This window comes from Scardinius erythrophthalmus (genome assembly GCF_964197995.2).
Source record: "Scardinius erythrophthalmus genome assembly, chromosome: 14".
Taxonomy (NCBI): domain Eukaryota; kingdom Metazoa; phylum Chordata; class Actinopteri; order Cypriniformes; family Leuciscidae; genus Scardinius; species Scardinius erythrophthalmus.
The window spans coordinates 23671338-23698866 of NC_138234.1; the positions used below are offsets into that span (position 1 = coordinate 23671338).

The 27529-nt window shown below is 38.5% G+C and overlaps 3 protein-coding genes across 6 annotated transcripts in view; 2 read left to right on the forward strand and 1 right to left on the reverse strand.

Moving 5' to 3' along the window:
- Positions 1 to 291: 291 nt before the first annotated feature.
- Positions 292 to 6423, reverse strand: btbd2a (BTB (POZ) domain containing 2a). 4 transcript variants are annotated; one of them, XM_081384695.1, is made up of 9 exons: positions 5735 to 6423; positions 5341 to 5460; positions 4619 to 4775; positions 4285 to 4390; positions 4001 to 4198; positions 2397 to 2589; positions 2188 to 2275; positions 1852 to 1998; positions 292 to 1469 (listed from the first exon to the last, which is right to left on the reverse strand). In XM_081384695.1, the coding sequence occupies exons 1-9, from the start codon at positions 6235 to 6237 to the stop codon at positions 1308 to 1310; spliced, it is 1674 nt and encodes a 557-aa protein (XP_081240821.1). In that variant the 5' UTR covers positions 6238 to 6423; the 3' UTR covers positions 292 to 1307. The 4 variants fall into 4 exon arrangements, with proteins under 4 accessions (XP_081240821.1, XP_081240819.1, XP_081240822.1 ...); XM_081384693.1 differs by having other exon boundaries at positions 5645 to 6415; XM_081384696.1 differs by lacking the exon at positions 5341 to 5460 and having other exon boundaries at positions 5735 to 6362.
- A 1495-nt stretch (positions 6424 to 7918) lies between these two features.
- hmg20b (high mobility group 20B) lies at positions 7919 to 16334 on the forward strand. Its single transcript, XM_081384697.1, has 9 exons — positions 7919 to 8060; positions 8821 to 8918; positions 9052 to 9273; positions 9373 to 9493; positions 9646 to 9701; positions 9818 to 9884; positions 9961 to 10176; positions 10255 to 10387; positions 15664 to 16334. The coding sequence occupies exons 2-9, from the start codon at positions 8841 to 8843 to the stop codon at positions 15674 to 15676; spliced, it is 906 nt and encodes a 301-aa protein (XP_081240823.1). The 5' UTR covers positions 7919 to 8060; positions 8821 to 8840; the 3' UTR covers positions 15677 to 16334.
- Positions 16335 to 24539: 8205 nt separating this feature from the next.
- unc13a (unc-13 homolog A (C. elegans)) overlaps positions 24540 to 27529 on the forward strand; it is a gene marked incomplete at both ends in the record, with an annotated part of 33923 nt that continues 30933 nt past the window's right edge. The window contains 6 exon segments of the mRNA XM_081384158.1: positions 24540 to 24566; positions 24569 to 24611; positions 24698 to 24797; positions 26668 to 26785; positions 27240 to 27363; positions 27456 to 27526. Of these exon segments, the coding sequence (XP_081240284.1) occupies positions 24540 to 24566; positions 24569 to 24611; positions 24698 to 24797; positions 26668 to 26785; positions 27240 to 27363; positions 27456 to 27526 (483 nt within the window).

The following is a 27529-nucleotide window of genomic DNA, read 5'->3' on the forward strand; positions in this document are numbered from 1 at the left end:
ATAAATTCAGGGTTATTATAAGCTGTCTTTGGTTTACATTTAAAAAATAATGCAGGCCTTCTAGGATTTCAGTTCTATCCCTTCCAGTGTTTCTTTTTTTGGCATGTAAAACATGCTGTCTATTTTAAGGTCTATTAGTCAAAGTTGACTGATTGCATGTCAACTTTAACTCCATGGCCTGCCAAGGCAATCACTTTATTAGTACATATTTAAGTAGGCAAACATGACAGGTGCTCTAATTTCAAAGCAGTCTGACTTGGTGGGCAAAAAGACCTAGACTTTCAAGAAACCCAAGATTCGACTTTTTACTTTGCTCCGTAAAAACCAAGTCGTCAAAAGAGCATTCTACCAAGTTTTGCATAAGCAACTGCCACTTACAATTATTAAATTGTTAGTATTAGCTATTGTGTATTCTGCATAAATGTATCCATTGTGACCCAAACTAGGGGTGCAGACTTTAATTAAACATACAGAAACAAGACAAGGACATTATATTTACAGCGCTTACAAGGTAAGCATTGGTACATTCAAGAAGCTGTTTCCTGTTCATCTTTCTTATATCAACATCTCAAGAAAATATGCAAATTCTGTAACAGAAACGTGTTCAGTATTTCACTGCAGTCAATACTTTAAAGATTTTATACATAGTGGCATTGTGAATGCAAGTGCTCTTGTGGTTTATCGCTATTAACAAGATGGGCAACTATGGTAAAACATAAACATCTACTGTTCACACTGCCATCGAAGAAATCAAGTTTCACCTCTATCAAGCGGTGCAGGCCACTCAAAACGGGTACATAACAGTCAATTTTACACTGATTTAAAGTCTTAAGATGTAGTGTACTTTCCCCAAACTTGCTGTTGCTCCTGGAACTGAAGTGCATCAGTGCGATTTGAAGGACTGATAATCATTGAACAATCAAGGGTCAAACATGGGACCAAAGAAACACATTGTCAACATTCAAATAAACGGACAAATGGAAGAAAGTCGCCTTCTATAGAGTTACTGAACTGTACCTGTAGTAGATCATTGCAATGACTGAGTTCAGCTATTTGTTCATTAATTAGCAATGACATTGGCTGGTCATAACATCGAAGTGGTACTATGAGGTGCTACTTGGGATGAAACAGAAACTGTACCCTAAGTACACTTTGAAGGACTGAATTCTCATGCTTCAAATCTTAAAAACAAAAAGCCTTTAGAAATGAGAGCTCAGTATTTGGTCGCCGGTCTACATAGAGACCAGTGAATTGGCCACAAAATGCAATGCAAGAGTCCTCAATCATGAGATGATTCCGCTTGGTCATTATGTGTAGAAGATGACCTCTGGGATTTGTCCATCCTCTACGGAAGTGCCGTTGTTGTTGCCTGCAGCGTAGCAGAATGTAAAGCAGGTCTTGGTACCAGTAGCGGGGGCCTCGTGTGTGACTTTACGCATCCCCTTGGTCCCATAATGAGAGTCTGGTCCCTGCAAAAGCATGAACCCATCAAAAGTTCATTTCAAATTCATGAAATATGAATGATTAAATTAAGTATATTGTAAATAATTATTTGTAATTAAGCTTATTCTTTAGTAACAGAGGGGTTTAAGGGATCTAAGGGTGCAGTCAAGAACAGAAATCAAACCAAACACAGCAAATTCGCTTGACAAACTTGAACCCAATGCAAAATATGCTTCGGGACATCACTTCGAACACCCCTTCACGCAGATTCCTATTGAAATTACTGGATTTCGACACAATGAACCATGATTTGATATCGGTGACATGTGGCATTTACAATAGCATAATTGCACATAAATTACCTAAAAGCTAATAGACAAGCAAACTCTAATTCTGAGACTGTTTTACCTTGAGGGTGGCACAGGCAATGTAGTTAACGCTAGGCAGAATTTCCACGGGCTCCTTGAACATGACTCGGAAGGTACTGGCTGTTCCATCGCAGCTGAAGCCTGTGTCGTTCTGACCGAGAACTGTGTTGCTGTCTGTATGTATGATCTAAATTAGAGGAAAACATGCACCGTTACCACTTGCCTACCGCCACATTTTCACACTTCTGAGTACAAAGCTTTAAGCACAAAACAAAAATCATTGCACAGCAAGTCTTGCAGCATAAAATCTGTTTGTATTGCAGCCTATTCTAGCCAAGAACCAAGATTCATGGAATTGAAATTGTTTGCTTCTCACCTGGATGTTGACCTGATAGTCAGTTGGACCATGTATGGACCCATAGAGCCCAAATCCCACCACAAATATTCTGCGGTTCACCGAAAACCTGCGCACAACAGTTATTAGCATTTCCCCTATATCAGATAAATAAAATGGGTAGAATCAACTTCACATGTTCCCTTTCAACATCACTTTTTCAGTCGATGGGTTTAAAAACACACGCTTACCGGATGCGGTCACTGGTTCCGCTGTAGCCCCACCGGCTCTCCACCTGACTGAAACGTGTAATGCTGCACTCTTTCCCACGGAGGCAACAGCGAGGCCGGTCAATAAACTCCACATGTGGTTTCGGATTGACCGTAAAATGCAGGAACAAACTCACCACCTCCCGGTCTGTGAGTATACCAGACTGAGCCGGACCTATCGCACACATTCACAAGGTTTAGTGCAATGATTATTGCAACTCGTGAATTCTGTTAGCTTAGACCGGTGGTCGGCAACCTTTAGCAAGCGGAGGGGTAATCGCTGGCATGTGAGCAAAAGAGAGAGAGGTATACGCATATAATTCATACCTAGTACCTGCATACAGATCTACATTTTGAGGTGATCATTCCTCATAGTAACACAGCTTGTTTTAAGTTAGAAGTTAAATAATATTAAAGTGTTAGAATTAAACTGTGTAAGTCAATGAAAGCACACAGCTCTGATAGAACTATTAGCGCGACCACTGCGCATCACAAGCACACAAGTTACTGACTACATCAAATTGACTGATGCATGTGGACTGACTTCATGTGTTTTCTTTGATCGTATAGCTATCCAATCATGAAAAGACAATTAAAGATGAAACTGGACAAAATGCATCTGATTGTTGAAGGCACAAATATAAATTGTACCCCTCCTAACATGGTAAAAACTAAACATGCGAGAGCTTGTTATAACGGCTACCGGTTCCCAGATGTGACAACGCTACTGCAGCACGCGGCGCAAACTGCCGCACATCCGATCCGATCCAATATACTGTTACACATGCATTTTTTTCTCAACTTTACATTCACTTAAAACATAACTGACTGTGTTTACGTGAATGCTCGCCAAGACAGGCATTTTAACATTATTTCGTGTGTATAAAACTATGCGCAATGACGCAATCCCACGGCAAATTCAAGCCCAAAGGCGGGTTTGTGTGTCAACTCGCTTTGACAGAGAGATGAGAGAGCGAGAAAGCGCAGCTGGTATCGTGTATCTATTCTGTTGAAAATTACCCATTGGAAGCGTTTCAGATACAGAAGATTTCAGTATCGATATATATCGAAAAAATCTATATTTTTGACAACGCTACATTGCACTTAGTTTATTGTTTCAGATGCCTTTTTAAAATACTACAATTGAAAAATGTATATATTAAAAAAGTTTAACCCGCCAAAGTGGCTAGTAAGAGTGACTGCGTTACACGGGTTGGCGGGTGTTAATGTCAAGCCCTGGGGTAGTGACACTAAATTATCTTACCAGTGCTGATGATGCTCTCTCTCTCCCGTTGGGGTCTTTGATCTTGAAATTAGCTAATGATCAATACAACAAAGCTCATATCTTGCTTTCTTAGACGTTAAATTTGTGGGGTGGGGGTGACTTACTAAGACACTTAAAAATGGCACTTTGTGACAAAAAGGTTGCCGACCCCTGGCTTAGACTGTCAAGTGAAATACTGCAGATCCACTTTTCAGAAAAGCGTTCAGGAAATTTGTTTCATAATGTAGGCTAATAATTGGCACAATACAAATACTTTTATTAGTTGGTAAACCGACATCAAGGTAAAACCAATGGAAATTACCTGCCGCAAACTCTTCAATAGTCATGAGCGGGAAGCGAATAAGAGAAAGCGCTTTTCCCAACACTCTACGCTTGTTCTCCGGCGTGGGCTGTAACTGTTGCCTTTGGGCCTCAGCGTCCGCCCAACGAACCGCAGCCACGAAGAGACGCACTTCCCGCACACCCAGCGTGTCTCTCTCCAGGACTGCCATGAGCGTGTCTGCACAAGAGGGAACATAAAGCTAACTTACTTTTCTGATTGTATTTTGTTGTGATATTTGAGCAGTTGATACTTAAAAGCAATACCAAGGTCAATATCTGTGAAGCCCTCGGCGGCTAGTGCATCAGCCGTGTTCTTGTCGATATTTTCTAAGCAGAGACTAGCCAGCTGGGGCTCGTCAAAAAGCCGTGCCTGAAAGCAAAAGGAACCATGTTTTCATGTAATCTATAATAGATTGTGCACAAAAAGCAGACAACAAACACACTCAGAAAGCTCCAGGCTCTGTTTGCTAGAATTTGAAAGGGAGCTGTCAAACATGGGTACTCAAGACGGCCGGGAGGACAAACTTGAAACAAAGGTGGCGTTCGATATGTCAGTTCCAGCGTGAACATGAAATCGGACACAAGCCCCTGTGATTACCTGGGTAAGCAACATAAACGCATTGTCAGCACGTAGATTTTTCTTCAAGAATTCGACGCAGTGGGCCTCGAGTGCAGGTACTGCGTACTTTTTGGCTGTGTACAGTGTGGTCATAACGGTCTCTGGTCCAATTTGCACTTCATCCGAGTATAAAAATCTGTATTTGCAAAAGGGAAAAGAACAATTATAGACTGACAGATTTACAGAAAGACATATATCCAAGCTATCAGACAGACAGATAGATAGACAGACAGATAGATAGAGTCAAAACGATCAGAACATTGGGCAGACAGATATAAATAGACTGATAGTGATACATATATTGATCCCTGTTTAATAGTAGTAGTATGAGACTACTTCTGGCCACAGTGTCTATTTTTAAATTCTGGTTCATTTTCCCTTGACAAACATTTACCATGGTAATGATTTCAACCAAAATATCATAGTTATAGCTAACACAATCGTTTAAAACTAAAAAAAGAATCCAAAAGCTTCTCGCACTGTTGTAGTGGGAGATTAGTAGCAGCAGTAACTAACTGTATGATATATCGGTGGAAGCCACTGGTGTATTATTATCCCATGATAAACGTTTGTAAGGGTCTGCCGACTGCAGTTCAATGACAGAGGGCACCTGAAGGACGTTACGACAACAGGGGTCAACACACAGAAGAGCAGGACAGAGCATTAAGCGTGCAGCGAAGCATTACGCGGCCCATTCTTACTTGAGAAGGGCTAGAAATGCAGCCGGTTCCACATCTGGCAGTTCAATTTCGGTCGACGTTGTTGCCATGCCACCGTTGAACATGGCATCAAAGACGGCACTTCCCACAGCGAGAGCAAATCTGCGAAGAGCAACGGGATCGGGCTGTAAACACGGCCAGTTGAGGATTAAATATGGATTTATCCTCGCCGTATTAAATGCTTTATTTTATTAATCGAGCGGGAGAGTTTGGCATAAGCTTTTTATAGCAATATACAAAATAAGATTCTAATAAAACATATAAACATACCGCTATTCATCCCTACCTGTGCGCTGGAATGCGCTGCACTCCCATTCCCTTCCCAACCAAAAAATGGACGTCACTTAGCACTTCGTTGTTAAACAAAAATGCAAACCTTTCTTTCACTGTACTTTTTGTAGCTTGCCAGTTGTAGACCGGCTCTCGATAAACCAAAACCGAAGCCGGACTGCTGGGAAGCGAGGGCACGGCGGCGGACGCGTCCGCGGATGCGGTAGACGCGGATGAGGATGAGGATGATGATGATGTCGCCGTCATGTTTGACGCAGCGCCTGAAGTCGCTCCGCTTTGACCGACCGGCTGCCGGGGAGGGTTCTGTGCGCTCGGCGTGCTTCTCACCGCAGACTCGGCGCCTCCGCCGTTTTCAGGCCCTGACTGGGGATTCGAGTTCCCCGCGCTCCGGTTGATCCCCCCGGCTGCACCCATGGATCCCCCGTTGCTCGCGGGTGAAGAATGGGCGCTGTTGCTCGGCGGTGCATTACCAAGAGGCCCCGAATTAGACAAGTTTAGACACGAGGATCGGCTATTGCTTTCACCCGCAGCCATCTTGGATGGTGAACACTGCAGGCTTTGCTGGAATAAACATACACAACAGCGCATAACCAGAAATACTGGCCAAATGACTGCCTTCCCACGAGAGACTTGAACATCATCGAGCCCCTTTTAATTAGCTTGGCCTTCCTGACTATAATTAATTTTAGTCTCTCTTCATGCTTAGGATGTGTGACAGCTTTATTTGAAGAGGAGAGGAGGCAGGTGTTCGTGGACATTTTACATTATAGGAAGAGCATAATGTGAAAAGTTGCATGAGAGCAACTTTTCCCACATGTCAAAAATTAAGTAAGTGTTTTAATTCAATTGAACAATATAAGAAGAGTAACTGATTACAGTAACTAAAACAATATGAATCGTTTTTTAAATCATTTTTATATTCAATAAATATGATTATATATATATATATATATATATATATATATATATATATATATATATATATATATAAAATATATTTCATGTTTCTTCCAAACTATTTTTCTTAAGCATTAAGACAGACACATTAAAGGTCAATGAACAACATTTATGAATTGTGTGTGGCACAAACTCTTCATTTTACATAATCTCTGCTTAGAGACAATTACCTGTGTAATTTTTGGCAAATTAAAGATACATTGTGTAAGCATCTGTATATGTCTTCTACACTTCTAAGGGAAATTAAAGCTAATCTGCATTCTAAAACTCAAAATAATTTGCATAATAATCTATCTAGATAGAATACATAATAATAATGACATGTCCCTTTACCTTTAATGGGTTGAAATCTGATGTTTATCATTTTATAAAAGGTTTTGTTTTGAGGATGGTCCCATATAGACATTGGAGGGGTATCTTTTAAACATGTTGCTTCCTAACCATGTAGTTGTATTCTAATATAATAATTCTGAGAAATAATTTCAACTGCTGATTCTAATTTATTTTGGAGTTGATCTCCCCTTCCTTCTCACAACCTGCTTCATCACATGAGGTTATGATGTTTTTCTCAATGAGCTGCACAATTCTGAAAATTAAAAATCACAATTCTTCCTCGTATCTGAATAGACTACTAAACTAAATAACAGGTTCTGATACAATATTATTTGCTGCAGTCTATTTAATTAATTCAATTTTTTTTTTCATAAGTTTGAATGAATGATTCAATGACTCACTCATAAAGACTTCACTTGTTTAATTACTGGATGAATCAGTAATTTTGAACAAACCTCTTAAATGAACCTGCAGATATTATGGCCAATCATGGAAGTTGATAGCACAACCAACTGTAGAATACTCCACTGCATTTTTTAAAATTATATTATTTTTATTGTGCTGTGTTTTTGTGCTGAATTTGTATCGCTTTCGTAGGCTATTGAGTGAATAAAATATAGAAATCCTTTTCATTCCCTTCAAAAATCTAACCCATTAAATTCCAAGGATTGAAAACTACCTTATAATATAAAGCAGAGGAAATATGCTAATCAAGGAAAATAATTTATGTGAGACATCTGAGTTGAAGTTGACTTAAAGAGAAGTTTGGTTGGTGATATATTAAAGGGTGCCTGTGCGAAAATACGACTTTATTCATAACAGTATTATAAGCTTACTTTATAATTAGTAGCCAAACACTACAATTGAATACAATTTTGTAGTCATAGCAGAAAATGGACAAATGCTCTTATCAGGGCTGGAATGTGGCTTTGCTCTTGTAGTCTATGGTAGTCCATAATAACAACGTTATTTCCAGTCATGCGCAATGCAAACGAAGCACGTTGCCGTTGACCCCGCCTACCAAAACCCACAAACCAATCAAAACCACCAAGGAACTGTCAATCAAACCAACGTTTGTGGCGGAGCTAGCGTTTGAGTTACGAAAACGGGCACTAATTTAGGTAAGTGGGAATTTTGTGTGTTAACCGCACGAACGTTACTGATAAATACAAACAGATAGATATAAATATATATAAATAAACTTTTGAAATGAAGACACGATTTGTTTAATTCATCTGAGCTTCAGCAGAGGCTAGTTAGCCAACTATGCTACATTAGCTAATAATAATAATAACCGGTGATGCAGAGAGAAGTCATTTTTAAACATTAATGTAGCAAAAAGGCTCCAACTTACACGCACGTTAACATATTTTATGTTAACAAAACACGTATCAAATAACCCAACAATCGATTTTTATAACGTTAATGGCTGTGTTTCCAAATATAAATTAATGATGCCTATCTAGACAACATTTTGCGGATGTGCTGCCCTAGTGTTATTTTAGTATCATTGAGATACTATAATAGTTTTCGTTAATATATATATATATTTAAAAAAATATATATTTTTATGTTTTGCATTTTAGTTAAAGTTGTAATAATTTTGTCATTTTTATTAGTTTTTGTTTTTTATGTCTCTATATTTTTTATTCATTTTTATAGATTTTATTAGTCCATTTTATTTAATTTCAAGTAATGAGAAATGTTTTTAAACCAGTTTTAGTTAACTATAATAACCATGCTACCCAAATATGTAGTTGATTGATAGTGATCTTAAAGTGTGCAAACTTCACTGTTGCTTAAACGCAACCAATGCATATTGATTAGGTAAGAAAGTAGTTCATCCAGTCTAAACAGATACTCTTTAATTCTGTGTCCCAGAATTCCTTGACTTTCATATTATGGGTGGTGTAAAGCAAGAGCAAACTGATGCTCCTGCTTCTAAAGACTCTCACCACACGGACTCGGCACAGGAGGAGGTAAGATCATCACATATAACAGAATACAAGTACTTCAAATATGTAAAAGGTTTTGTGGTCAAGCACACTCATATTTATCGTAATACATTCTTCACAAATTTGATTCATATTTATTTGAATTGATTTATCACAGAACCAATCGACTTCACAGCCGGTAAAGAAGCGAGGTTGGCCAAAAGGGAAAAAGAGAAAGAAGGTTTTACCAAATGGCCCCAAGGCTCCAGTTACCGGTTACGTACGTTTCTTGAATGAGAGACGCGAACACATCCGAGCCGTTCACCCGGATCTTCCCTTCCCGGAAATCACCAAGAGACTCGGAGCGGAATGGAGCCGCCTGGCTCCTCATGATAAGCAGGTATTATTATTATTATATTTTTTGTGAATTGACTGACAAATTGTTTCCAGTTAAGCTGAATATCATCCTTCTGATGAAACGGAACTATTTTGTGTACAGCGCTACCTAGATGAAGCCGAAAGGGACAAAATGCAGTATGCACGAGAACTCAGGGAGTATCAGAAAAGTGAAGCTTATCAGATCACATGTGCAAAAGTTCAGGACAAGAGAATAAAGAGAGGTAAAAATGCTTCTTTTTTGTTTTGTTATTTGAGTACTTTTCTGTTTTTCCCCCCATGTCTGTTTGTATTTACCTTTTTTGTGCTATAATTGGCTATTAAAAATCAAATATTAGATTTAGAGCAATGCATTTTCCTATTGTTCTTTTTACAGAAGAGGTGGCTTCTGTCATTATCAATGCCAACAGTTCAGGGTCAGCTGGTTTTAAGGTAAGAGTACAAACAAAGCCTGAATTCGTAAATGTTTCCACCACATTCCTGAAGTAGATACTTGGAAGACGTGGACATTGTTCTTGCAACCTGGCTAATGAAACGGTTTCCTTCAGAACTCGGACGTTACAGCCAGATTTGACGTCCCTATTTTCACGGAAGAATTTCTAGACCAAAACAAAGGTGAGTTTGGGTTTTTATGTTCAAACCGTAAACATCCACGTGGAAAGCTGTTTTCTTAAAATTACGCAATTCCCAGCGCGAGAAGCGGAGCTGCGACGACTGCGCAAGGCTAACGTGGAGTACGAAGAGCAGAATGCGGTTCTCCAGAAGCACATTGCCGACATGTTCAGCGCTAAAGAGCGACTGGAAGCTGAGCTGGGCCAGGATGAGCTTCGCACACAGGCTCTACAGCGCCACCTACAGGCGATCAAACAGACACTGGTCAGCAGCCTGGCCACTGTGCCCTTGCCAGGTTAGTACAATATAGTGCCCATAATACTAGCACCATGATAGATGATTGCAATGGGAAACAAGTTTGTTTTTCGTTTAGGCACGGGTGAGACGCCATCGATTGGAACGCTGGACTCGTACCTGAGTCGCTTGAGTAGTGCGTTAGAGAGCAGGCCTCATGAGCATCGTGGCTTAGTCCTCAAGCTACAAGAGCTCTTAGCTCACCTAGACAGGTATCTGTTGTGCAATATTATGTACTATAAGACCATTGGTGGACAAAGTACGTAAATTAAGTATTTGAGTAAAAGTACGGAAAATATTACTCCAGTAAAAGTACTTTTTCTTTTACTCCAGTAAAAAGTACTAATCAATGAACCATGTTTATTATTTATTCTATTGTAGCACTAGTCAATAATTAAAATTAGTGCATATATTTAATATTTATTGATCTGCAAATAAGTAAACGTTTTATTGTATTACTTGTCAAAAACTATCACAAAATGTAACTTCAGTAGGCCTATCCAATTTTTTCCTATGCCTTCCTTATGATGCTTTGCACGGATTATGGGAGTAGCTTCTGTTAAACTGTAAACAACCAGTGAAAGGTTTGCTCCATGAACGCAATAATAAGCATTTTTCTTAAAAATTGGGTACAATGAGATGATGATATTATTCTCCTCACCCTTCAACCATCCAACATTGAAAGGAAATTAAAAAGTGTAAAAGCATTAACAAATTACAAAAAAACAGGCAATGAGTAATGCCAAAACCTCTATATATTTCAGCAGCAACATTACGGACTTGTTAAATATCACTTTAGTAGTATGTCTGTATCAGACTATGTAACATACGTTGCCTTAATCAAAAATGTTCATTAACTGGGTGATAATGATTTAAACTGTGATTTACGTCATTATCACAGACAATAGGCTAAATATCATATTTACCAGCTTTTAGAAACATTTCAAACACTGCTTATAGGGATTAGAAGTGTTGGGGAACTTCCCAAAAAATGGGGAAATGGATGTTGCAAAAATTGGGTGCCAATAATTGTGGCCAACAAACCAGGCGTTACGTTATTCTCTTGAAGTCTGAACATGAAGGAAATTGTACAGCTCATTCAGTCAAACTGACGTATGGAATGATATTCCGGACATTATTCAAAAGGAATTGCAAATTGTATTTGCAATTGCGTTTTCAAATTGTGCACGCATAAAATGTGACATAATCCAAACGCAAATGCAAATCGCGCATTAACGTTTGCATTTTCGTTTAAGCGAACGCACAGTGACTGCCAAATTTAAAATGGAAATGCAAAGTCCGTTTGCAACTGTGTTTCCCATATCTAACGAGTCTTGACCCTGTCATATTTAAATAGCAATTTCAATTACCACGTCTGCTTTTTCACTTTCTCAGCATCGCGTATGTAGCCAGCCAAAACTCAAATGAAATCGCAATTCCCTTAGTATTTCCATTTCCGATGCCTTACACGGAAACCTGTCAATCAGCGTCAAGGGTGGGATTATGCTATGGGGCGTGTTCGTGTTGGGACGTGACGTCACTCACAGTCGACGGTTAAGAGGTGATGCCCTGAACAGACAGACGCCGATTTATTTTAAACAATGGAGGTAGTTGGTGAAATTGTGGAGGACCTGATGCTCGCGCAGCAAGTTGATGACAGTACATTCTCTACAGATGTAGGTAATGTAACAAAAGTCACAAAATTCCATGACACTGAGATAAAGATTTGGTTTTGGTTTAGTTTAAAATGAATATTTCTTAAACCATCATGTTGTCTTTGGGTTCTGTTTGGATCTCATTTGATATTTTCCCCCCATTCAAAAAAACATATCTCCCTTATCTCAGTGTCATGGAATTTTGTGACTTTTGTTACATTATTTGTCTAAACACACAAAAAAACCTGGGTTTGATTTAATTGGTCTGAAAGTAGCCTATGTATAATTTTGTTTTTGTCCATTTCACAGTTGAGATTAATTTAAAATGATTAAATCCCACATAAATCTAAACAAATAGACTACACCATAAATGTAAAGTGGAACAAACATTCTCTCTCTCTCTCTCTCACACACACACACACACACACACACACACCCACCAGCCGCGGCGCTACATTTTAGGTCCGGGCCCATCCATTTCTACTATGGTTTTGTACGTTTCTTCATTCGGATCTATTTGCGATCCATTCAATTCTAAACAACGAAGTTTACATGCTTTGTCCTTGTTACATTATTCATTAAGTGATAATAATAATTAGTGATAATAATAATTAGTGATAATAATTATCAGTGAACTTGATAAATGTTGCAGATATGTTTTACTATGCATGCAAACAAATGCCTTTCAACTTATGCGTGCAAAATTCAGAATAAAATGAATGTGCAGCAATTTGTACAAATAGAGAGTCTGTACTATACATGTTGTAGCCATTAAATAAGCTCATTTAGTTTCATATTTGTTAAAATATTATAATGTTATTTTTTCATCTATGTTGATTATGAAAAGTGAACCGCACGAGTAAGATAGGATGCGCAATATATCGAGAGATGTGGGTCAGACATGATTTTGACCACTTTTTGTTTTGTAGAAAGCCTTTTTAAGTGAATTTCGTTTTGTATAAATTGTATCTTAATTTTAATATTTTTTTTATCAACCAATAATTTTTTATTGCCTGGATTTAATAAATTAAAAAGAAAATATAGCAGACAATAAAATCATTGAGGCGCCCGCGCGGTCATTGCATTGCTCGTGAACAGGAGCGCATCTCATCCTAACTTAACGAAACTCAACGTATGCCTCACAGACATGAAATATATCTTAAGAAAGCCCAAAATGTATTTTTAACAATTTAAAACGAAAAGAAAAAGGCTACTCTCTGATTATGTAATCCATGATGTGCATTTCTCTCTATAGGCGCGTTCACTATATGGAGATGACGATCGTCAACTTCATCTTTACAGCTGTTGTTGCTGTTAATAAACTAAAAAAATAATAGGCCTATAATTTTATTAAACAATAAATTAAATTAAACTGTAATTGTCTTTAAAAAGCAGCAAAAAAATCCGTTTTTTTTTTTTAAACCTATGCTAACTACGCATTAAATTCAGGTATAGTTAGTCGCTGTCCTCGGTGCCGCAGAAAAGCACTGAAACGGAGATGAAGGGGAACCCGTTTTTTGTTTTTGGCTTATTTTAACTGGCCCATCCAGTTTTCTGGAGGCCCACCTACAATCAAAATCCTGCGCCGCTAGTGACACACACACACACACACACACACACACAGGTTTAACTGCAACAGACAGCATTTTTATTGAATTATTTCGCAAATTGAGAACACTTATTTGAAGGGGTGAGACCTAGCACCGACACTCATCTCTTGTGCTATGTCCAGTAAAGGACGTCCAGGTTCTTTAGTTGTCCTGTCCTTCACAAAAAGCCTATTATTAGCTACTTCACTGAGGTTGGCGAAGACAACATTAGGCTACTGATGTTGATGTTGGTCAAGGCCACGAAAACATTTAACTTATCCAAAATGAAATGGCTTCTGAGTAAGAGGACATCTGTAGAGGATGTACTGTCATCAACTTGCTGCGAGCATCATAAGGTCCTCCACAATTTCACCAACTACCTCCATTGTTTAAAATAAATCGGCGTCTGTCTGTTCAGGGCATCACCTCTTAACCGTCGACTGTGAGTGACGTCACGTCCCAACACGAACACGCCCCATAGCAACCACCCTTGACGCTGATTGACAGGTTTCCGTGTAAGGCATGAAATGGAAATACTAAGGGAATTGCGATTTCATTTGAGTTTTGGCTGGCTACATACGCGACGCTGAGAAAGTGAAAAAGCAGACGTGGTAATTGAAATTGCTATTTAAATATGACAGGGTCAAGACTCGTAAGATATGGGAAACACAGTTGCAAACGGACTTTGCATTTCCATTTTAAATTTGGCAGTCACTGTGCGTTCGCTTAAACGAAAATGCAAACGGTAATGCGCGATTTGCATTTGCGTTTGGATTATGTCACATTTTATGCGTGCACAATTTGAAAACGCAATTGCAAATACAATTTGCAATTCCTTTTGAAAAATGTCTGGAAAATCATTCCATACTGACGGATAAGGATTATTTGTTGCGCAACCTTAAAGGGGGGGTGAAACACTCAGTTTCAGTCAATCTCATGTTAATCTTGAGTACCTATAGAGTAGTACTGCATCCTTCATATCTCCAAAAAGTCTTTAGTTTTATTATATTTATAAAAGAAAGATAGGCTGTACCGAGTCTTTCCGGAAAAAAAACGAGCGGCTGGAGGCGTGCCGTGTGGGCGGAGCTAAAGAATACTAGTGTCGTGTTTACTTGCTGTGCTTACGCGCCGATAGCTAACAACACACAGACATGTGAAGCAGTTTTACTCACCGCCTGCGGTTCCAACGCACGACCGTGAACCTTTATCGTTGGGACTGCTCCATCCTTAAGTATTAGTCGATCTGCAAATCCGGCGTTGAACTGGGCTTTGTTTATAAAACAATCATCGTCGAAATGCATGGAACAAACAGTCTTACACAACTCCGTTGATGCTCTGGAAAAACAAACTCCATCCACTGGTTCCTTTAACGCCGGGTTCTTTGGGAATCTGTGCAGGGTTGTCTTGCACTGGCAACCAAAAACACACTTCTTTGGTGACATTGACTTCCCTAAAGCCGAGCACAGCGCTGTGATGATGGGCGAACTGCTTTCCGCTCTCTTGCTCTGGTCTACGGTTGCACGCGCGCCCGCGCTCTTCCGGGAGAAGTGCCCTTAGGACCCATATAAGGAAATTCCGCCCCATCTGACGTCACACATACCCATACTCGAAAAAAACTTTCCGAAACTTGTGACAAACCGGAAGGAGCATTTTTGGCACAGAAATACTCCTTCAAACTTACAATTTAATTTTTGAAACTTTGTCCATGTTTAGCATGGGAATCCAACTCTTTACCAGTGTAAAAAAACTCAGTATGCATGAAATAGCATTTCACCCCCCCTTTAAGATTTGAAATGATTTGTTCAGTCTTTCTGAGTGGAACTTCCCTAAACCAAAAGTGCCACTCATCATCTAAAACGCAGTAGACCCGTTAGGAAAAGGTGGATACTAAAAAATAGTAAAGTTATTGATAATTCAAGTGTAAAAATAAGGAAAAACAAAATGTTTGTAAATGTGTGGTGACGCATAGCATAAACATACAATATACATAACAATATACAATAATCAATATTAAAATTTAACATTAAGAAATTACTTTTCCTAATGTTCAACTATATTATGTAAATTATGCTTTGGAATGATGTGAAGTACAAGTTTCCAAAAATAGAAATACTCTGATATAGTGCAGATTCTTGAAAAATGTACTTAAGTACATATAACGAAGTAAAAAATACTTTGTTCCTGTCCACCACTGCATAAGATCATATCTGGTAGTCATCTTTTTTCCTCTTCATTTTCTTCCAGTGAGAAGCTTTGAATGGTGGGATTTAGAGGTTCTACGTCAGGCTGACAAAAGGATTCGGAAGGCCTGGAACCCCCACGATCTGCCTCGAACGTCTCTGCCTCACGGCCATACGGTTTACGGTTTATTTGGATATTTTGACAAGGCTAGCTTGACCGATAAGCTAATTTGTAACACTGGTGCCAGTGGATTCTAAACTTATTGACATCAATCACCTAATACATCATATTATTGCTGTTTTGACCAGTACAGCAGCTCATGGGAAGACTAAGTCCAGAAACCATGGATTAAAGGCATGCTACTATTGTCTTTACTAAGATATTGTAATGAAATGTAAAGTGTAGCGTTTTTTACATTGGTTGACCTGAAGCCTTACTGCACAGCACAGAATTTCTGCGCCATTTACTCTAAACATTGAGTAACATGCTTAGTCTTAATTAAAATTCCTAAGTAATGTTGAGTTTTGGTTGTATTCCCTTTTGAACAGAACATAAATCAGTTGGCATTGCAAAGGGTGATGAATTCTAGCATTAAAATATTTCATGTGTCAGAGTTTACACTGCTTTAGTGATGTACTTGAATTGAAATTTTTTGACTGTATGAATTATTTTAATATTGGGGGTGGAAACTTGTGGTGAAAAAAAGATAATAAAATCTGATAAGAATGGTTTTACTTTATTTTAAATTATTCCATTATTCTTTCTGTGGTTGAACCCATATCCAGTAGAGGGTGACATTGACCATGACATAAAGAAACCTATAGTCTAAAGGTCTAAACACATCTCTTATCCTTTGGAAGTACATTTTCAGTATATCACATCCAACCATTTTTTCTCCATGCCTAAGAACTGAATGTGACTCTTACTAAATGCAGCTAAAATATATGCAAATAAAAAAAAAATGTACTTTCAACAAAAAAGTCAAAGAATGTTTTAATTTTATAATCTCTAGTCGTTGTTCTGGGTGATAATTGCAGTACAATTGCAAAATTCTTTATATATATATATACTTTTTAAAATAAAATGAAATTAGAAAAAGTCATAACGGAGATGATGCTATGGACGGACCGCCTCAGCCACCATTCACTTTCGCATAATCGTTTTCAATAATAAAAGTTAATGGAGACTGACACCATCATTCACCGTTCATTTGCGTTTCACAGAATAAAGTCAGTTTACGAGTTTGGAACAACATGGCGGTGAGAAGAAAAAAAAAGGATTTTATTTTCGGGTGAACTATCCCTTTAAGTTAGTTTTTCGACCTATTAAAAACGGGCTTTGGAGTCTCTTGGACCCCAAAGCCTTTTTTTTCTGACTTATTTCCATTAGAACAGTATTTCATGAATCTGCCAATTAAAAAGGCACTTTTTAATGTGCAGTTTTAAGCACTGCTCCATCCACGCTTCGGCTGTCTAGAAAGGAGAGGCGTCCGCGTGCGCTGCTGCTGTCACTGCTCTCGTGCACTGCTCGGGCCGTGACGTCACGGTAGTAGCTATCCTCGCGGCGGCGGTGCTGAACTGAACAAGATGGCTGTGCGGCGCGTTACGAGCGGCTGAAAAAACAGCGCTAACATTCACTCACAGCCCGGATAACAGCGGTCTACATCGAGAGGGTGGTTGAAAAACGCCCTCGGATTGAATTATCTGAAGGATTCGGAGTAGTTATTTTTATATATTGTGGGGTAGAGTTTGGTAACAAGAAGGGGAGGTTCCTCAACATATGAAAAAAATCTAACAAATCGTTTTTAAAAACAGTTTTATTATCCAAGCTAACTCAAAAGGGCGCGGATAATAATAAATAAAGAGATGTCACTGCTGTGTGTTGGAGGTAAGAGCATTCTTTCATATATGGATGCATTAAATACCAGCTGTTGGTTATGCGTTATATACATTGATTGTATATATATATATATATATATATATATATATATATATATATATATATATATATATATATATACATATTAAGGGTTAAAAAAATGATATTGTATTTGAAAAAGACTGTCTTTAACAAATCACCTAATACTGCATTTAATTAAATGCATAGTTTTTAGGCGCCTTACGTGCTTTCGAGAATTAATATTCTGATCAAGGATCAATAATCGGTTAAATATTCCTCTTCGGTGGAGTTTAATATTATTATTGGTTTGTATTCATGCAACAGAATCTGAACTGTAGGGTTACAGACAGTGTGAGATGTCAGGTAGAAGGAGTGTATCATCTGTGCAATGCCTCTTTTTAGTATTTTAGCTTAATAACTTAGTCCTCCTATCTCTTTATTTAGGCTACAAGTATTTATTTATTGTATAAAATGTGCAGTTTGTTTCTAGAAATGCACAGGGATATCAGTATATTGAATCCGCCCGTGTTTTAAATGCAGCCAGTATTCAGGGGTGTGTTCCCTTGATATTCCAAAAGCTTTTTCTCCCCTGCTCAGATGGGATCTACTTTGATGTATGATACATCTATTTTTAACTGTGTTTACTGTACGGGCGTAAAATGGCTTTATAGTTCAAAGCGTTCATGGTAGATGACAACATTACAGGTGTTATTTTCTTTGTTGTAATTGCTACATTTATTCTACTTAAGTACACTTACAGATAAGTAGCTATAAAAAATACAAAACATGTTAAATCATTATATGGTCTAAATTGATAAATGGACAAATATATAAATCAGAGACCCGTTTGTGGATAGAGTAGGGACAGAGCGGGACCCCCTATTGTGTAAAATTAAGTGATGCATTTTTGGCCTGGCCTATAACAATAAAATAAAATGTTATGATAATATTTTATTTGCAAAAGCATTAAAATAATCACTATTGGTGAACAGAATTATTTTTAAATATTGAATTTAATTTTAAATGCCATTAATATTGTATTAGTGCTGTCGTTTAATCGGCAAATCGATTAATCGCGATTAATCACATCTAACATACAAGTTTTTGTTCATATAATATGTGTATAATATAATATATATATATACAATATATATATATTCACAATATATATATATATATATATATATATATATACATACATATCATAAAAACAAAAACCTTTATGTTATATACGATTAATCGTGATTAATCGATGTGACATTTAAGTAATATTGTTTTCTTTTTTAATAATTTTTTTTTAAATATTAATATTTAAAAAAATATTTTAATATTAAAAATGAGGGACAATGAGACTGCTGTCATTAATATTAGCTTTTGTTGCCATTGTAATGTTTTGTATTATTTTTTTATTATACATTTTTTATGCACAATGACACATTTAGCTGAACTTTCATTTCATAATTTTAGCTTTGTTTGCTATTTTTTGTGTTTATGTTTTTTAACACATATTTGCGTATTCTCATGTTTTATGTTTAATACATATTCCATGTGTATACGTGGAAAATAACAATAACCAAGATCAAAAATGCTGCGAAATTCTAGTTTATTCTTATCTCATGTTAATATTGTGCTGACCAGTGTTATGCATCCTAGATTTTAGATTTTTTTTATAGTAGGGGTCCCTGGGTTTTGTCTGAGAGTATGAATAGAGTAAAGAATAAATCTTTTGGCCGAATGTCTTCCACATGCACTTACTGTTAGCCTTTTTGGTCTGCCATGTGCAATGGGCCACTTGCCCATGTTCGCGTGCCTTACTCAGTTCTTGATTGCCATTTAACGTAAGATGACATGCAAATCAGATTGGTCTGTTGTAGAAGATCTGTTGTAGGAGACTCAGAATTCTGAACGATCCTGTAAGCCATGTTTCTTTGAACACATCCCACACAGACATTCTGATCCATGGCACGTCTGCCACCACTCTGTAATTAAACAGGCAGCAGATTCACAACCAGCGTCCGAAAGTGACAGTGGGTGTGTGGGTGTGTGTCACACAGACTGGCATCATGCTTGGCGCCTGCCGCAGTAACCTGAGCAGATGTACTGTAAGGCTTGCCTAATTCCCCCTGGATGTGTTTTGAAGTTAAAAGTCTTGAATTCCTCTTGCATAACCAATCGCCAGTTTTCAGGGAATTTAAATGTGCCATTTCTAAGCTGGGTTTAAAACGTCTGGTTTGTATAAAAGAAAAAAATTCTAGGCTGTTATTTAAAATCTAGAAATCGTGACACAGTATGGAATGAGTAGATTAAAGGAATCACCAAAAAAGAAAAAAATATCACCATTTAGTCCATTGACTTTTCCATACAATCAAACCATTGCCTTTTATTGTATGGAAAAGAGCAGCCTGGGTGTTCTACTAAACATCTTCATATGTGTTCCACAAGGAAAAAGTTTTTGCATAGGTTTTTGAAAGGACTCAAGAGTGAGTAAATGATGAGATTTTCATTTCTGAGTGAACTCTGCCTTTAAAGGGCGGGGGCCACAGATCGTTTCATATTAATAATTTAATAGAACTGCCTATTTAACTTCCTATGACTTTATTATAGTTAACACTAACAGCAGTTACCATGTATAATTTAGCACTGTTTCTCTGTAGTTATAGCCTATTAGAAAATATTCATATGCAACTGCAAAATCACAGACCTTCACCTAATTTATACAATATTTCTTTGATATTTACATTCATAAGAAAAATAACACTGAATTTAGTGGTGTTAGGGTACGTTTACACTACAACGATGTACTAAAAATGGAAAAGTGTTTTCTTTGTGTTTTTCGCGTACATCAAAATGATCCCGTTCACACAGATCCCCAAAAAACGACTGAAAACGCTGTATTATTCATGCCAGGCCAGTAGTTGGCGATGTTTTCCGTTATTGAAATAGGGCTGCAATAAAATAAAATATAAATATCATTAAACTTAAAATACATAAATTACAGATATGTTGCCTTGTCAATTACCTAAAATTAAAAAAAGAATTAAATACCAAAATGACTAAAACTGAAAATCAAACAAAATATAATATATATAGGCCTATAGAAATATATATAAAAAGAAAACACTAATAAAAATGACAAAAACACATAATAAAATGATTAAAACTGAAAAGAAAATGGAATATATATATATATATATATATATATAATAAAATCCTTAATAATACTATAAAAGTATATAAATTATACTACAATAACATATAAGATATTGCATATGCTTCTCTCCACAGAGAAAAAACGCTTTATTCCATCAAATTCCTGCATGTAGATAATTAGTTTTCAGATTGCAGTTCATCACTGATGGATTGCTTTAAACGCCTACATGGTAAATCCAAGCTTTTTTTGATGCATGTTTTAATATCATCCCTTTATGCCAAGCTTTTAGCCCCCCACCCCAAAAAACCCTTCTCTCAAATTCACCCTTAAGTGGTTATTTTTAGTGTCAGGATATAGCTCGCTCTGCCCATGCTCGGCTACACAGAGAGATTAATGGAGCGCGAGAGGAAGAGGGGAAGAGATAAAGAGGCAGCACACGTGCATGCCAGCCACATGGCAGGAAATGGTGCGTGGGAGCATGAGAGAGGAAACCCTGGCAGAGACGGGGCGGAGGCAGCGGTGAATCGTGAGCGGGAACTTTGAGCGGAGGTGCAGCGGTTGATCATTTCGATCATTCCTGTCATACCCTGCGTTCCATTCTGAAGGGCTCATCCCTGCCTTAATCCCTTCGAAGGGTTTCCCGATTCGAGGCTTCTCGCAACCAACTTTTTGTCCAAATCCTCAATTGTGTGGTGTCATTACGATTATTTTACTGCTCCCAATCGCATCGGAGCCAGCACGATCCCAAATCGTTTGATGTTTACGACTCTTTATCTGGCTGCCTCTGGCCCTGTCCCAAATGTCACCCTAAGCACTCGCGGTCTTCCTCTGAGTCCGCACTTTCGTGTCTTTAAAATGACAAATGGGACCATAGACATCATATAATAAAGGCTAGATGTCTCGTGCGCGCTGCTGGCCAATGGAGGTCGACGTCCGCACCTGGCGGCCATCATCGTGCTGATCACTCACCTTACATCAGGTACCACAGAGCCCGCCAGAAAGCCTGCCTGTGACAAGATGGCCGCCGGTGATGCCGTTCGAGACTCCGCCGTAAGACATCTAGCCTTATATGGATATCTATGAATGGGACACCCTACGGTCTCACGGACTTGCCACTGTAAGACCGAAAGTGCAGGGCCTTCAACGTGATACCCGCAATAGCCAATGAGAGCGAGCAAGCTTCACCAACCGGATGTTGTGTGCTTCTATAGCTAAAAACTTGGCAGCCAAACACATGCCAAAAAAGTGGAGTATTCCTTTTTTCTCCTTTGTTTTTCTTCCCGTAAAACAAAACTAACGCGCTAACGACGTCGATCCCATTTGTTTTTCTTCTTGAGTCACGTTTGTTCTCACGAGTCTCCGTGAGATCACGTCTCACTGTGAAAATGTTACAGTCGACGGGTGTGTTGACTCGCGTTCTCGGCGAATCTTCTAATGTGTTCATTCGGAGGATTATAATGCTAAAAATTAGTTGAAACTGCCCTTATGTCTGTGGTCTCCCACAGTTTTAAAATTGGTTAAGGTCGTTAACTCAATTTGTTTGCAATCACATCGTTATCTATAGGGCACCGCTGTGTTCCTGCTGTATCAGTAGCCAATGAGCTCGCTGCTCAACCTTCAAATACTTGGTCAGCATTTTCTGTAGCAGTTGCAGCGCGAAACCCTCCCCCAGCTCCACCTTTATAGATCTGCTATACATGTACACTATATTGTACAGCAACAGCATGTCTTACTTGCTCACAGCAGCATGTCTGTGTGTGTATTAGTAGTAGCAAGTCCCGTACTTGCTCTACAGCAGCAGCAGCAGTAGCGTAGCAGATCTACTCCGCTAAGACCAAACATATCAACATTGTCATGTCGATTACCATGCCAAACACTCCGAGAGCTGTCATGACAGAAATACCATTAAGCCCAAAGTATACTTCGCTTAGCATATACATAGAACCTAACGCATTGCCTTTCAAATTATACTTCATTTGATAGCGTGTGCGAACACAGGTGCTCGACATATAAAGTTTCATCCTTGTTTGGTGTCTGCGCTATTTCTCTCTAGACATTATGAATAACATCTAGAGCAGGGGTCTCCAACACGTCGCTCGCGAGCTACCAGTAGCTCGTGGCCTGATTGGAGGCCTGATTGGAGGTAGCTCGCCAAGGGCCGTTCACATATCGCATTAATTTGCACGCTCAAGTTCGTTATTTCAAATAATTGAAGCGACGCGCTCATTTTTTCATTTTTTCTAGATTCTAGAGTCTCAGGTGTTTCTTAACGGTCTCACACAAACGCTCGTCAATGCAGGCATCTACTATTACTGTCTAAAGTAGTTGTTTGTTGTTGTTTCGTCTTGTTGCCCCCTTGTGGATGAACTAATAAGGGCAAAATACAATGTGCATGTGCGAGCTGAGCATACAGAGTGTGTGTGGTTAGAAAAATCGGGCTGCATACAAAGGAACGCACATACTATGCTGATTATGGGTTTTACATGACGTCGACTGTACACCAACTACTTTGGGCGAACTCCGCTTCCCGTGCTTATTCCATTCTGTTCTGCTCACATAAGGCCTCTCTTTTCTGGAACTGTCTCATCTGGAGCTATTAGCACTCTTGGAACATCATTCATCCATCAAATTTCAGTGTTTTGAATGCTAGTGTCCCCACTAGGCTTCCTAACTACTGTAGCTTAACCAGCAAGACGTCCTTGATCAGTCCAGTTTATCGGAAAAATCTTGCTTGTTAACTATCTTTAACCAATTTTGTCAATTTTTTAACTAATATCAAACTCACACTAACGTATCTTCTTCTCTGCAGGGAACTGATGCTCAATGTTTAACGTTCCAGTGATAATTTGCAGTGTGTTGGCAAACTGCAACATGACTTTCCATTTGGTTTGCTTTGTGATATCATCAGTTTTTCAAAAGCCCCTGACTCATATGCTTCAGATTCGTTATAACTTAAAGCTACTCTCAGCGGTTAAAAGTGTCAACCGGTAGGTGTTTTTGAGGAAGGGAAAAATTCTGCACTAAATTTAGAGAGGAACGCTGACTGAAGGATTACAATGGAAGGCTCTGAATTATTTTAAGGTCCCCTTAACCCGAGGATGCTTCACACTGAGTAGGGGAATATGAATTATGAATGGGGCTGTTGACGTCACTCGCCTTTGAAAAGAAGCTCAGTTGGAGAACAGGTTTTTTTTTTTCAGATTTCCCCTAAGCATAATTGACAGTGACGGCCTCTCTAGCCATCTCTGCAGTTTCATAACCACTCAGATTTTCTGTAAGAAATAATATAATCTGTAAGAAATTTGTGTATTGGAGAATTTGTTTCTTTGCTGAGCTCTATGATTTTTTTTGTTGCTTGACATGCTGGTTTTAAAGCCTTCTGTGCTAGTACCATGGTTCAGTGATAGTATTGGATGGTAATTCCATGGTCCTTTGATATCAGGTAAACATAAATTCACCCCATATTGTGGAAATTGAATTATTATCATATTTATTTATCATGATAAATTTGTACAAATTTTTTTTTTTTGAATTTTACCATGCAATAAATTGCAATACCACTATGTAACATACTCACAAATCTAGTATTGATGCCAGAAAACATTGCAGTTCCATTGGACCATGTCCAAAAATTATTATTATTTTTTTTTTTTTGCCTGTTTAAACATTACAGTACTATTGGACAGTTTCCAAAAAAAAAAAAACATGGTAGAACTTTTTTGTTTGTTCAAACTGTTGTGCAATTGCCACTCTCTCCCTGAAAGAAAATAAATTGCTGCAAACTGGAGTCTAGGGCCTTGAGGAATTCCACTTGCACAAATGCAAATGTGCTGACATTGGATCTCAAATGCGCTGCCTGATATGTAAAGTGTGATTATTTTTAATACCTATGTTTATCACTTATTTACATACACGTCTCTCTCTATTACAGTGAAGAAAGCCAAGCTCGATGGACCACAAGGTATGCCTGAAGTCTCACTGTAACTAGCTTTCCACACATGTAACCTATCTGTTGTGTTTTTGCAATAAAATGTTATTTTCATGCAGAAAAATTCAACACCTACGTGTCACTGAAGGTTCAGAACGTGAAAAGCACCACTATAGCCGTGCGAGGTAGTCAGCCATGTTGGGAACAGGACTTCATGTTGTGAGTTCCACTTCTCTTTCTCTTTGCAGTAAAAAAAAAAGAGGGGCAAGAAATTGAATGCAAGTTAGCAAACATGCTGATGCAAATGTTTGGCCAATGCATTGAAAGTATAAGGTCCCATGGTACATACATAGGGCCCTATTTTAACGATCTAAGCGCACGGTCTAAAGCGCACGGCGCAAGTGGAATTAGGTCATGTCCGAATCCACTTTTGCTAGTTTAATGATGGGAAAAATGGTCGGCTCTCCCAGCGCATGATCTAAATGGGTTGTCTCTATTCTCTTAATGAGTAATGGGTGTGTTTTGGGCGTAACGTGCAAAAAACCAATCAGAGTGTAATTTCCCATTCCCTTTAAAAGCCAGTTGCACTTGCACCATGGCGTCTCCAGAAAATGGATCTGCTCGTGCCTGAGGTTAAAGCGCGCAAGCAGACCATCTACGGGACAAGCCAGATTCCACCATATCTTTATGTACACAATATTAATCTTTTACTTTGTAATACTTTTATTTTTATTTGGCATGTTTGTGTGCTGCGTCCCTGTGTGTGTAATAAGCAGAGTGTACACGCGTTGTGGACCTGCCTATAGATGCACATTACTAACGCGCTCTTTAAATAACAAAACAAATATTGCGCCTTTGACTTTAGACCAGGTTTCAGTTGGTCAATGGCACAGTCTATTTCAGTTGCCTCAAAATAGCAACGCGCCAACAATGCACCTGAACACACCTCGTTTTCAGACCATGGCTGCACAAATCTGCGCAAACGCATTTGCTATTTAAACAATGTTGCGCAGGACGTGAAAATGATTACTGCGTCGGGCTGAAACTAGCAAAAAAACACTTGTGCCATGCATCTTAATGTGCTTTCCCTAGTGCCAGCGCTGGGAAATGCAATACGAATGTAAACATTTGTGTTCACGAACTTGCGTAGAGTGTTTTGAGGCTTATAAGAACCTTGATGAAGGGGCTATTTCTGTTTTCTTATGTAACAGTTGGCATCCCCTAGGTAATGGCAGTCAAGTAGTACCCCTAATGGTTTCGCCCTCAAGGGCCCAGACGTTGCCTACCACTGAATGCAATAAATCTTGTCTTATTAACTTAAGATGAAATATGTCTTGTGATTGTCCTGGATGAGTAGATACAGTAAACTAGTAGACATAAAACATTTAAATAGTGGAGCTCACTAATCAAAACAAAGCAATTGTTAGTGCTCCTGCTTAGCATTATGGGTTTGTTCTAAATTAATGATACCTGCCAAATTTTTGCCAACCTCATCTTGAGTCATCTATAAGCCAGATCCGCTTCAGTTACTCTTTATCTCGCTATGCAATGTCTAACGCGGTGCCTCCACTGTGTCCAAGATTAGCCCCCATGGTCTTTGAGAGGGATTGGTTTTAAAGTAAAATTTGAGGCTATTATTAGGATTTGATGCTGCTTTAGAGAGTGTAGTCTTGTGGAGTGTGACTGGAGAGGCCCAAGGCACAGATGGCGTTATTGTCTGCACCCTGTTGGGTTTTTCTTGCTATTTTCTGTTTCTTTTTCCATTAATATTGTGCCTCTGTTAAAATGTATCTTTTTTTGTCCTCTTCTATTCTCTGGGGTCTGTTTTTTCAGCATGTCTAATCTAAATGAAATTACTGAGTCATGCAGTTTCTCCACAGTATTTCAAAAATGTGCTTTTTGTGAATTTCATATAAGTAACTAAGCAATTTTTGCCTTAGGGCTCTTTATTTTATATGCGAGTTTGTTATTAACTGAAGATATATGGAACCTTCCTAACAGAGTGTATTATCCATATCGTCGTACTATATATTAATTTCTCTGTCCATCTCTCTTTTTTCTCAAATTTACCCATCACTCCATCTTCTAGTGAGATTAACAGGCTGGATCTGGGCCTGACAGTGGAGGTATGGAACAAAGGACTGATCTGGGACACCATGGTTGGCACATTGTGGATCCCTTTGCACAGCATTCGACAGTCGAATGAGGTACAGCCCAGATGGCCGGCCTGGCCCCCAACAGCTTGCATCTTTTCTCACTCTCTGTAGAGCTATATGTAGAGATCTGTAGCTGATGCCTGGCATTGGCTCTCATTGCAATCATGTTGCAGAAACCATTCACTGTATGACTCTGTGCTAATATTTGTTAAAATTTCTTACCAGTTAAAATGTATTAGATGAACCGGCACCAGTGGAATTTGTTTCTACAATGTTGGCATAAAATGTTCACTTTCAAGGACAGTGTCCCTGGATCAATCTGGGATTAAGTGGCTTGTTTAAGGTGATAGCGGTGATAAAGTTGCAAGACTTAAACTTGCAACTTTAGCTAAATTACCCCAAGCGGGTAGAGTTATGTATCTCTCTAGTTGATCCAACCAAATGTACAGACAGCTTTGTCTCTGATAGCAGATATACCACTGTTTCTTTTTCTATTGTGTTGTAGGAAGGTCCAGGACAATGGTTGACTTTAGACTCCCAGGTCATTATGGCTGAAAATGAGATCTGCGGCACCAAAGATCCCACCTTTCATCGAGTGCTTTTGGATACACGATTCGAACTCCCATTAGGTATCCATGCTGTTTATTACTTTCTCCAATATTGTATTTGGTCACTGCTTGTACTAAGTTTTGATGCTAACTTATGGTTTTCATACTTCCAGATATACCGGAGGAGGAAGCTCGATACTGGGCCAAGAAATTGGAGCAGCTCAATGCCATGAGGGACCAAGATGTG